Source organism: Dendropsophus ebraccatus, chromosome 6, assembly GCF_027789765.1.
Source record: "Dendropsophus ebraccatus isolate aDenEbr1 chromosome 6, aDenEbr1.pat, whole genome shotgun sequence".
Taxonomy (NCBI): domain Eukaryota; kingdom Metazoa; phylum Chordata; class Amphibia; order Anura; family Hylidae; genus Dendropsophus; species Dendropsophus ebraccatus.
In genome coordinates, this window is record NC_091459.1 from 90,923,472 (window position 1) to 90,935,575 (window position 12,104).

The 12,104-nt window shown below is 45.1% G+C and overlaps 1 protein-coding gene across 1 annotated transcript in view; it reads right to left on the reverse strand.

The window, feature by feature from the left end:
* Positions 1 to 11,069: 11,069 nt before the first annotated feature.
* The window catches only part of LOC138795792 (putative serine protease K12H4.7), a 32,668-nt gene continuing 31,633 nt past the window's right edge, over positions 11,070 to 12,104 (reverse strand). Inside the window, exon 9 of the mRNA XM_069975362.1 lies at positions 11,070 to 11,584. Coding sequence (XP_069831463.1) covers positions 11,475 to 11,584 — 110 coding nt within the window. The 3' untranslated portion in view covers positions 11,070 to 11,474. The remainder of the gene's footprint in view (positions 11,585 to 12,104) is intronic.

Sequence of the window (12,104 nt, forward strand, 5' to 3'; positions counted from 1 at the left end):
CGGATTAAAGGGAGGGCACAAGGGGCACGTGCCCAGGGGCCCCAACCACACAGGGGCCCCCACCAGCCCGAACCCGGAAGCAGAGTTCCGGGTTCAGGCTGGTGTATATCAGGGACGGCGTCAGCACCCGGCTTACTTGGGCCCCCAGGGGCGGGTGCTGCCTCCCTCCCTTCTTAGAATGGCGTTGTTAGAAGGAGGTGTAAAGGACCTGCCGTTGATTGGGAAGGACCTGTGGTGACATCATAAGGGGCGGGGCTGAGAACGGGAGGATGCTGGTGGATGAAGGACCTGTGATCATTGTCATGTGACTTGAGAGGGCGGGGCTCACTTATACCTCCCCTCTGTATGCCTCTTATACCTCCTCCTGTAATGTCCTCTGATCAGCCATAATAACAGGCTGGACATGCTGGAAGTTGTAGTCCTCATACCGCCCCCTGTAATGTCCTCTGATATCCCATAATAACAGTCTGGCCATGCTGGGAGTTGTAGTCCTCTTATACCTCCTCCTGTAATGTCCTCTAATCTCCCATAATAACAGGCTGGACATGCTTGGAGTTGTAGTTCCCCCCGGTATACCTCATGTAATGCCTCCTGATTGTAATAATGTCTGGCAACTCCATTGCTCTAAAGTGAAGAAGCTAGAATACAGACTCCAGGGGGAGGACCTCCTTCTAGCAACTTCATTCTAGTCTCATCCCTGCGTGGATCCGATCTCACCAGCAGGCGCAGAGCGATGACGTCATCACGCCTGCTGGTGGATCCACAAGGCGCACACAAGGGAGAAGAGGACCCGTCCCCCGCCCGGATTAGTGAGTATGATTTCATTTTATTTTTTTCTTGTGTTGAGAGAGAGCAGGGGGCATTTCTATAGGGGCTGAGCAGGGGGCATTTCTATAGGGGCTGAGCAGGGGGCATCTACTATGGGGCAGGGGACATTACTATAGGGGCTGAGCAGGGGGGAATCTACTATGGGGCAGAGGACATTACTATGGGGGCACGGGACATTACTATGGGGGCAGAGCATGGGACATTACTATGAGGACAGAGCAGGGGACATTACTATGGGGGCAGGGCAGGGGACAGTACTATGGGGCAGAGCATGGAGCATTTTTATGGGGCAGAGCAGGGGACATTACTATGGGGACAGAGCAGGGGGCATTTCTATGGGGGCAGAGCAGGGGGCATTTTTATGGGGGCAGAGCAGGGGACATTACTTTGGGGACAGAGCAGGGGACATTACTATGGGGGCAGAGCAGGGGACATTACTATGGGACAGAGCAGGGGATATTACTATGGGGGGAGGGCAGGGGACATTACTATGGGGGCAGAGCAGGGGACATTACTATGGGGGCAGAGCAGGGGACATTACTATGGGGCAGAGCAGGGGACATTACTATGGGGGAAGAGCATGGGACATTACTATGGGGGCAGGGGACATTACTATGGGGGGCAGGGCAGGGGACATTACTATGAGGACAGAGCAGGGGACATTACTATGGGGGCATGGCAGGGGACAGTACTATGGGGCAGAGCAGGGGACATTACTATGGGGGCAGAACAGGGGCATTACTATGGGGACATGGCACAGGGCATTACTATGGGGACAGAGGGCATTTTTACTATATGGAGGGCACAGCATGGGGACATTATTACTATATGGGGGGCACAGCACGGGACCCACAAACCTCCTTACTTTACTGCACATGACACCAAACAGCAGAATTACTACTGTATGAAAGCCTATAGGCGGGAAAAAGGGAAGGAAGTTGCTGGAAATGTGCGGAGTCTAAGATGTTTGTCTGACAGGTTCTGAAGATATGAATTGTAGCTTGAAGAAATCATCATGGAGGTCTGGGCAAGATGGAAAGGAAACGGAGAGCGATCGCCTCAGATCAAAGAAGAGGTCACCTATGAGTTACTGAATTACATTTTTTTTCGGTATTTTGTCAAGTGCTGGGTTCTCACATTGCGTTATTAACACAATGTGAGAACACACCCTAACAGTCAGCCCTCCCTGCTCCTGTCTTCAGGCCTGGCATCTTCCTCTGCACTGCAGCCTCTAGTGACCATCTTGGGCATAACAGAGGAGGGTGCTGAGCCATACAGCCAGGAGCGAGGAGGGGTCTGTGCTAAGTTGCCTACAGTAAGCTGCCATATGTATAGATCGCGGTATAGTTAAATTTTTTTTTTTTTTTTTTGGGGGGGGGGGGGAGTGGGGGCCTCCACCAACCTTAATCCGGCCCTGGCTATGGGGCCCCATGAATCCTAGCTACGCCCCTGTCTGCAGGTTAAATCAATCTCCTCTATACATAAATGCTACTCTGGTGCATCCAAACAGCACAGCTTTTACACACTATGAAAAAAAAAAGGTGCTCCATGATTGGTTGCTGCAGGCAGCATAAACGGTTGTTGTGTTTTGTTTTGTTTTTTCTTTTTGTTTTGTTACTATGGTCTTGCGTCGGGTCCTGGTGAAAACCAGAAGCTCCGTAGACTACACTCCTCTGGGAAGAAATGCCAGCACTCCTTGTTGATCCACCTCCTCGTGCTTGGACCATCCATTACAGACTGCTATTAATGATCATGATCAGTATCAGTGTCTATCTATATTACAATACTGCCTCCTTTTAGAGCTATGATTCCATAATGGTAACATAGGAAGGGCACGGAGCGGGTGCAGTATAGCGGAGGCCCAGCATGACTGGGTTTAGCTGGGACTGTAGGCAAGGAAAGGGTTAAGTAAGTGGTGGAGTGAAGAGGAGCAGGTGTGAGGGGAAGGGGTCAAGCCAAGTTCAGGGATCTTAGTGAGGGACGGGATTGGTTACAGTCTCTTACCAGAGGAGGAGCCGGAGTTCAGAACAGGAAGAGGAGCACGTGAATCTTCATTTGCACGCCGGACCAGCTTCAGCCCGCCCGCCCTTATGTAGCAAAGCGAGGTTTTGCGATGGTGGGTTGGGTGTGGGTCTTTTTGTTCCTGATTGTCATGACAGCCTGCATAGGGAGGTCTTGCAGGGCACTTAAAATGGACCTGAAAATGGGGGACCCATCATAGGGATGGCTTCCCTTCTTACAATTGTTACCTGGTGATAACAAAGTGTGAAGTATTGAGTTGTGTTGTTCCCTTCAGGATAGGTCCCTGGGAACGGTGGAGTGAGGAAAATGTTAGTTTGGTTGGTACTGCCTTGAGGGCGCCCTGCCAGACCTCCCTGGCTTTATTTGTTAGATAATATTTCAGTTAATTTGATATTTTGATAATGTTTGAGACTTGTTGATGTGTTATTTATTGTTCTGTTTTCAAGCACTTTAATAAAAGGCTGTTGTGGCCGTTCTATTCCAACGCTAATCTGGTGTTGGTGAAAGTCTGTGTAAAAAAAAGGTAAAGTGGGGGTTGGTGGGCAGCCAGAAGGAACTCAGCAATACCCCTAGTCAAGCATTAACAAGTGAAATATGTTTCACCAGTTAAAACAACAATGTAAGTAACCACAAAAAAGCAGTGATTGGTTGTAAAAACTATTATCCAATGAATAGAAAAATAGTCAAATAACAGATGTAATACATTGTACCAGAAATATAAGTAAAAGAATATCAATACAAATGAAAATATACAATATTAAATAGCTTTAACCCCTTAAGGACAGAGCCTGAAATGGCCTTAATGACAGAGACAAATTTTATGAATATGACCAGTGTCACTTTAGTCATTAATAACTTCGGGATGCTTTTACCTATCCGGCTGATTCTGAGATTGTTTTCTCGTGACATATTGTACTTTACATTTCTGGTAAATTGGAGTCGATACTCATAACAAATCTTTATGAAAAAAACCCAAATAAGGTAAAAAAATGTGAAAAAATGCATTTTTCCAACTTTGAAACTTTTTTGCGTATACAGAAAGTGGTTATACCACATAAATTATATATTAAATAGCATTAGCAACATGTCTACTTTATGTTGGCGGCATTTATTAAACTATCTTTCATTTTTTTTAGACGATAGGAAGCTTAAAACATTAGCAGCAAATTTCCAAATTTTCAGTAAAATTTCAAAATCAGATATTTTTAGGGACCTGTTCAGGTTTAAAGTGTATTTGAGGGGCCTGTATGTTAGAAAGCCCCACAAAGCACCCCATTTCAGAAACTGCACCCCCCAAACTCTGCAAAAGCACATCCAGAAAGTGTTTAAACCCTTTAGGGGAGTCACAGAAATAAAAGCCAAGTGTGTAAGGAATTTGAAAATTTTAATTTTCTGTGCAGAGATTTTATTGTAATCCAATATTTTTCATAATTATAAACCTATTACCAGAGAAATGCACCCCAATAATTATTGCCCCGTTTCTGCAGTTTATAGAAATACCCCATATGTGGCCCTATTGCGCTATTTGACGCAACCACAAGCCTCAGATATAAGGGAGCGCCTAGTGAATTTCAACGCCTCCGTTATATTTGGTCATTTTTGACTGTACCACTTCAGGTTGGCAGAGGCTCTGGGGTGTCAAAACCTAAAAAACACCCCTAAAGGGACACCATTTAGAAAACTACACCCCTCAAGGAATGTAACAAGGGGTGCGGTGAGCATCTGGACCCCACAGGTGCTTCACAGATTTTCCGAACAATATGGCGTGAAAAAAGAAAAATTTATTTTTTACACTAAAACGTTGTTCTAGCCTTCAATTTTTCATTTTCTTAAAGGGATAAGAGGCAAAAAAAGACAAAAAATGTGTAGCGCAGTTTCTCCCGAGTACAGAAATACCCCACATGTGGCGATAGAGTGCCAAGGGGGCGCAGGACGAGCCTCCAAAGGGAAGGAGCGCCAATTGGCTTTTGGAAGCTGAATTTCACTGAAAATGATTTCAAGGGCCATGTCGCATTTACAGAGCCCTCGTGCTGCCAAAACACTGGAAACCCCCCACAAGTGATTCCATTCTGGAAACTACACCCCTCAAGGAATCTAACAAGGGGTGCAGTGAGGATATGGACCCCATTGGTGACGGGCACAAATGTGGAACAATGTGACGTGAAAGGGAAAAATTTCATTTTTTCACTTTCATGGCACAAATGTGCCCGTCATCAAGGGGTCCATATCCTCACTGCACCCCTTGTTAGATTCCTTGAGGGGTGCAGTTTCCAGAATGGGGTCACTTGTGGGGGGTTTCCAGTGTTTTGGCAGCAGGAGGGCTCTGTAAATGTGACATGGCGTTCATCATCCATTCTAGCCAAATCCAACCTCCAAAATCCAAATGGCGCTCCTTCCCTTCGGAGGCTTGCCCTGCGCCCACATGGCGCTTTATGTCCACATGTGGGGTATTTACGGACTCGGGGGAAATTGCTCTACACATATTGTGTGTTTTTTTCTCTTTTAACCCCTTGTGAAAATGATAAATTCAAGGCTAAACCAACATTATAGTGTAAAAAATGTAATATTTCATTTTCACGCCACATTGTTCCACATTTGTGCCCGTCACCAGTGGGGTCAATATGCTCACTACACCCCTTGTTACATTCCCTGAGGGGTGTAGTTTCCATAATGGGGTCACTTGTGGGGGGTTTCAACTGTCTTGGCAACACAGAGGCCTTTTGAATGCAACATGGCCCCTCGAAATCCAATCCAGCCAAATCCAGCCTTCAAAAACGAAATGGTGCTCGTTCCCTTCGGAGGCTTGCCCTGCACCCGCATGGCGCTTTATGTCCACATGTGGGGTATTTACGGACTCGGGGGAAATTGCGCTACACATTAAATGTTTTTTTTATCTTTTAACCCCTTGTGAAAATGAAAAAACATGACAAGATTAATGATTTAGAGTAAAAATTTTACAAAAATTACACTAAATGTTGGTCTAGCCTTGATTTTTTTCCATTTCCACAAGGGGTTAAAAAAGAAAATGAACACAAAACGTGTAGGGTAATTTCCCCTGAGTACGAAAATACCCCACATGTGGACATAATGTGCCATATGGGCACAGGGCAAGTCACCAAAGGGACAGAGCGCCATTTAGAGGCTGGAATGGAGGATGGAGGCCATGTCGCAATTACAAAGCTCCTGTGCTGCCAGGACAGTAGAAACCCCCGACAAGTGACCCCATTCTGGAAACTACACCCCATAAGGAATCCAACAAGGGGTGCAGTGAGCATATGGACCCCACTGGTGACGGGCACTTACGTAGAACATGTGCCGAGAAAATAAAAAATACAATTTTTTTCATTTTCACGTCCCAAATGTGGCCGTCACCAGGGGGCCATATCCCCGCTGCCCCCCTTCTTAGATTCCTTATGGGGTGTAGTTTCCAGAATGGGGTCACTTGTGGGGGGTTTCTACTGTCCTGGCCGCACAGAGGCTTTGTAATTGCATCATGGCATCCTCTAATGGGAATGGCGGCCATACCTATTTAGCTGGGGAAAAGGGACAATTCTAATTTATTTTGGGGGTATTAGGCCAATTATTAGTTTATAAGGTTGAAAATGACAGGTGTCCATCAAATTCAACCTGTGTTGATCCAGAGGAAGGCAAAAAAAAAACCCTCGTAAGGCAGACGACAGTAGCCTCATCACAGGGGAAAAATTCCTTCCCGACTCCATAATGGCGATCAGAATAATCCCTGGATCAACGTGACCCCTGAAATAGGAATAAGGGACAGAATTTAGATAATGTAGAACCCCAATGACGTGTGGTGCACCTTGAAGCGATCCAGTATGCAGAGGCCGGGGTGATCAGGACAGGCGTCACACTGGAAAATGTTGTCCTTCCTGATCCCCCTGTTACACCACACTCTGCACTTCTTCTGGGGTCTCCCTTTCTCCAGTGTGGGGGACGTCACCTGGAAAATGTTGCCCTGGTGCGATGCGGGGTCCTTCATATCCAGAAGTGCTGGGTCCGCTCCATGGCTGCTAAATATTAGGGCGCTATTACTACTTCTGATATGTTCGGATCGTGCCGCAAGCTACAGGGCAGCGAGAGACCAGAGGAGGGGGTGCTGGTATAAAAGTTATCCCCGTACAGATGGTGACCTTTATCCAGCAGTGGGAAGATCAGTTCCCGGACGATCTTCCCACTAACTCCGAGGATGGGGGGGCATCTGGGGGCTGGATTCGGGTGTCCCTTCCTACATACACTCTAAGGGTACGTGCACACTGCGGAATCGCGACAGATAACCCTTCGTGCATTCCACAGCTGGCACCCACCGGCGGACTGATGCAGGCGCGCGTCTCCACGCGTGTCATAGACTCCATTCTATGCACGGGCGGATTCCGCTCTCCGTCCAACGTGTTCATTCTTTGGATGGACGATGGAATCCGCCCGTGCATAGAATGGATTCTATGACACGGGTGGAGACACATGCCTGCATCAGTCCGCCGGCGGGTGCCAGCTGTGGAATGCACGAAGGGTTATCCTTCGCCATTCCGCAGTGTGCACGTACCCGAAATCTGTAAGTGTACCCTAAGGTACGCTCACAGAGTTTGTAGAATTTCACTCCATACCGTCATCTCTTATTGGGACGGTACTGGCGGAAAAGATGTGTCTGGGGGGCAGCGTACGCTACACTACCCCCAGACACGTCACTGGAGGATGAGGATGATGAGGATGAATGGAGGAACGAAGGACCCCCCATTCATCCTCACTGGCTGTTTCGGTGTCGGAGGTAATAATAACGTATCCCTCTGACGCCGAAAACACCCAGGGGGCCATCTTTATACGGGGATTAGTATATGGGGTATGTAGTGGTGTAGTGTCAAACTTTATTCAATGTAGTGTGGTGTAATGTAGTGTTTTTTACGTGTTTTTTTACAGTAAGTATAAAAAAAAAACCTACGCCAACAAAGGAGTTGCTGATAAATGCCGCACTTATGTGCGGCACTTATAAGCAGACCGTGGCAGTAGAATATAGAAAAAAAACACCCTACGCCAAAAAGGAGGAGTTGCTGATTAGCAGCGCACTTTCGTGCGATGCTGATCAACACTCAGCGGCGATAGGGTGCGGAAAATAGAAAAAAAAAAATTTGAAAAAAAAAAATAAAAAATTCTGAACATCCCTGTAGCTGCTGATAAGTGTATTACACATATCAGCCGCTAGAGGGCAGCAGAGCGCAAAATACGAAAAGAGCCGACGCTGGAGCCGAAAATAGCCGAGAGAAGCCGAACGTGACGTCACGGAAGAAGCCGAAGACCCGAACGAAGACGAGGATGCCGCGAACCCGGAAGACGCCGATCAGGAGCCCGGGACAGGTGAGTAATGTACAAATACCTGCTCTGGACCCCTCGGCTGCCTAGCTGAGGGGTCCAGGGCAGGTATTTACTATATTGTGGGACTCTGATCGCCGTGCCACCGGCCCGATCGCCGTGAATGGCCGGCCGGTACCGGCCGGCCGTTCACGGCGATCGGGCCGGTGGCACGGCGATCACCATTACTTTTTACAGTAATGGCGGTCGGTGCCGTCCTCGGACAGCACCGACCGCCATTTTTTTCCGGGTCATCGGGTCGCCGATGACCCGGAAAGGTTCCGATCGCCGCTATTGGCTGATCTGAATTGATCAGCCTATAGCGGCGATCGTAAGCACGGGGGGTGTTAACCACCCCCCGTGCCGTGAAGCTAAGATGTCCTGCTATGATTTATAGCAGGCCATCTTCCCCGACCGCTGTGTGTGAACACGCAGCGATCGGGGAAACATCGGGCGTAAATTTACGCCCTGATGCGCCAAGTACCAGGGCGCGAGGGCGTAAGTTTACGCCCGATGTCGTTAAGGGGTTAATCATGAAGTCCCAATAGCAGGTGTTCCCATGTTGTCCTAATGAAGTCCCACCGATATGTCCTCCAATATATTAGAAAATTAGAACTTTTGAATCTGTAGAATCAGAACAGATGTGGAAAGACCTCTCTGCGCCGTAGAAAAAGGACAAAGCACCATACGTCTCTATAAAAGTGTATTTATAGCTGTCAAGGCCAATAAAAAGGTATCACAAATTACTGCATTGCTCATTTATTCTGTGCAGATAGATAGCGAAACCTGGAAAGAGACACAACTAATACACCAGGAAAGACACATTGCTGCCGTACACTTTATGGCAGTCATAAATTTGTCTAATTAGCCCAGGTGGGTAGTGAATTCAAGGCTTTCAGCACTGCCTATTCATCATCAGTTCATAAATTCATTTCACACAACACCATGATGGAGCCTCAGCAAGAAACACAGCTGCTGATGTATTGGGAGTCACATTTCACTCCAATGGATTGTTACTTAAGACATCTTCTAGGCTTCGCTTGTAGATTTTTCATTTTCAGCTTCCTGATATAAGGCTGACAAGGGGCCGTAAACAAATACATAGGTAATTTATTTTCAGAAAGGTATACTTACTCATAAACTTTCAAAAAGGACGGCCATAATATTGTACATAAAAGGGAACTGTAGCTTGCTTCTCAGAAGCTTCCTGAAATCCTCAGAAAAGCATGCTTAATAGCCTAATAAAAATACTATATTCTCCTCCAAGTCTGGTTTACTAACAAAGAACTACTGTAACCAGAAAAATGTACTGCATGAACGGTTTATACACCACTCTTAATAAATTTGATGCATCTTACTGTAGCACACTTCACATTAGGCTATGTTAAACAATGCCCGGAAATAATGTACTTGATTATTTCCAACCTTTGTTTAACAACGGCCGTTTTTTGCGACCTTTAGTACGTTGTGGGAACATCACCTATGGGAGTTATCTAGGATTAGAAAAAGCACAGCTACTTTCTTGCAAAAACAGCACCACCCCTGTCCTCGGGCTGTGTGTGTTACTACAGATCAGTTCCATTCGCTTCAATGGAACTGCAAAAACTACACCTCAACTAAGGATAAGAGTGAATCTGTTTCTTGAAGAAAGCGACATGTCTAAGATAACTCCTTTAATAAATGTGGTTCATCTCTGACTGCCCGCACCTCATACACTGAAATCAAGCTATATGGCTTTATGTCAATTTCTGACATCAATTTTTAATCGAGATTGTCATAAGAAGCCCTACCCACCCAAGCCAAGTAATAGCCACTATTTTGAAAGTGGTGCATAAGTAACAAAATGCCCGAAATGTGACTTGTGTCACAAAGCTAGTAATAAATATCACCATGTCCCTAAAACAGAACAAAAAAAGCTCTCATAAAAAGGAGTTGTGCAACTGCGGTCTGTAACCCAGATTTACCCAGACAAAAAAAAAAAAAAAAAGCGCTAAACTGTGATTGGCTGCTCTCTGTCAGACACATTTTTGTCTCAGACAGACTGAAGTTACAGACACAAGACCCAGATCTATCGCACAATGATAACTCAGGAAAGTAGCAAAGGGAATCTTTCCTTTCCTCTTGTATGCCACAAAACAATGTGATAGTGTGCGGCATATAAGCTGTTAAATAAGAGAGAGTCCTCCCATCACCATTGTTAGAGCTGGATTTTGGTGGTGTATTAAAGCCACAGTCCTGAACTTGATTGTGCAGGCACTATGGTAGTGCTTACACAACTAGAGAGCCATTATACAGTGAAGGTCCTCTGTGGATATCTGCCTGCACCATTCTGTCATGACATCAAGAGGTTAATATATTCAGTATTGTCCATATGATCTCATAAAAAACAAACCATTCTGTAAAGAATTCTACACAGTTTATTATGTGTAGAGAAGTGAAGATTGAAAGGTATAAGGAAACATATTTTCCAAAGTCATTCGACTTTAGATATTAGTATTTGCTGTGTATTGGTGTATGTCCAAAAAAATATATAAAAAAATCTGTGTTCACGTAATGTTTGGTATATACGTTCACAAAATTTTATAAATTTTACAGATTCTTTGCTGTAACACAAGACGAAAAAACTTTCGGTAAATCAAGAAATTACAAGATATGGTCTGAGTGTTGAGACCCTATTGGACTTCTATGGGGCAGGGGAAGGAGAGTGCAGCCATGGTTACAGGATTCATCTGTGTATAGCAAATTTAGTAACTTCCTTCCCTGAGATGCAGATGATAGAATATTTATTCCGCCTACTAAGGATGGAGAGGACCATAAAATAACACTACATGGATATTCAGAGGATGGAAAAACACAACAAGTTATTTTGCAAAAATAAATAGCAAGTTTATTGGAGCCCTAACTAAACAAGATTTGCGCCAGGATCAAAAACCAAGGAGTTTATACAAACAGTGAAATAAAGCCACAAGCTGTGTGGTCATATTGACACAGAAATTATCAAAAATTTGAAAGCCATCTGCTTGGTCTCCAGAATGTTCCAGACATTCCAATACCGTGATAGTCTGTATTATCTAAGGCAACCTGTGGCTCTCCGGATGGAGGCAAACTACAGCTCCCAGCATGGAAAAGTTTGGCAGGGCATGTTGTATGTTGTAGTTTGCTATTCAGATCATCAATTTGAGGCAAACAAAAATTTTCTTACATTGACTTCACCGGCATAACAGACTGAACAGCAAAGTATAAACCACAGATCCCCTCTATATGGTTTATAACTGTAACCATGCTGTAAGATAATCCAATATCTGTCTTCTTACTGCAGGTAAGGCAGGAGGCTCCTCTGGGCGGGCCGGATACATGTCTGCACAGTGCGCTGCATCTGGAACAAGAAACCAAAAACCTGAGAATATTGCTATAATACACTACATACAGAAAGTTACTACCTGGATCAATTTCTACGTCATCATATTATTTAGCATGCCCTGTGTGCCTGTTTGGGCCAATGACCACGAATTTCACTCTTTTCTTTGTAAGGCATTAGTCTGAAATCCAGGGCAAATGAAACAACAAAAAACAACAAGTGATATATAAACTTTGTTAAATAGGAAGGTGTATACTTATTTAGTACTGTCACACCCTGTACTCTAAAATTATATCATTTATATGTACAGCTGGGTATACTGTAAAGAAAAAAAGGGAAAAAAAGAAAAGAAAACTAACTTGCCAAAATATAAATGTATATAAATAAAATGCATTAAGACACAGCACCTACACGAGGCAGAACTCCTTTCCAAAAAAACCTGTCTCACAGAACTGCCACAATGAAAATTAAAACACAGAAGCAAAATAAAACTGTTCATGTTCAAAAATTGCCCCAGTCCTTGACAGCAACTCTTAAG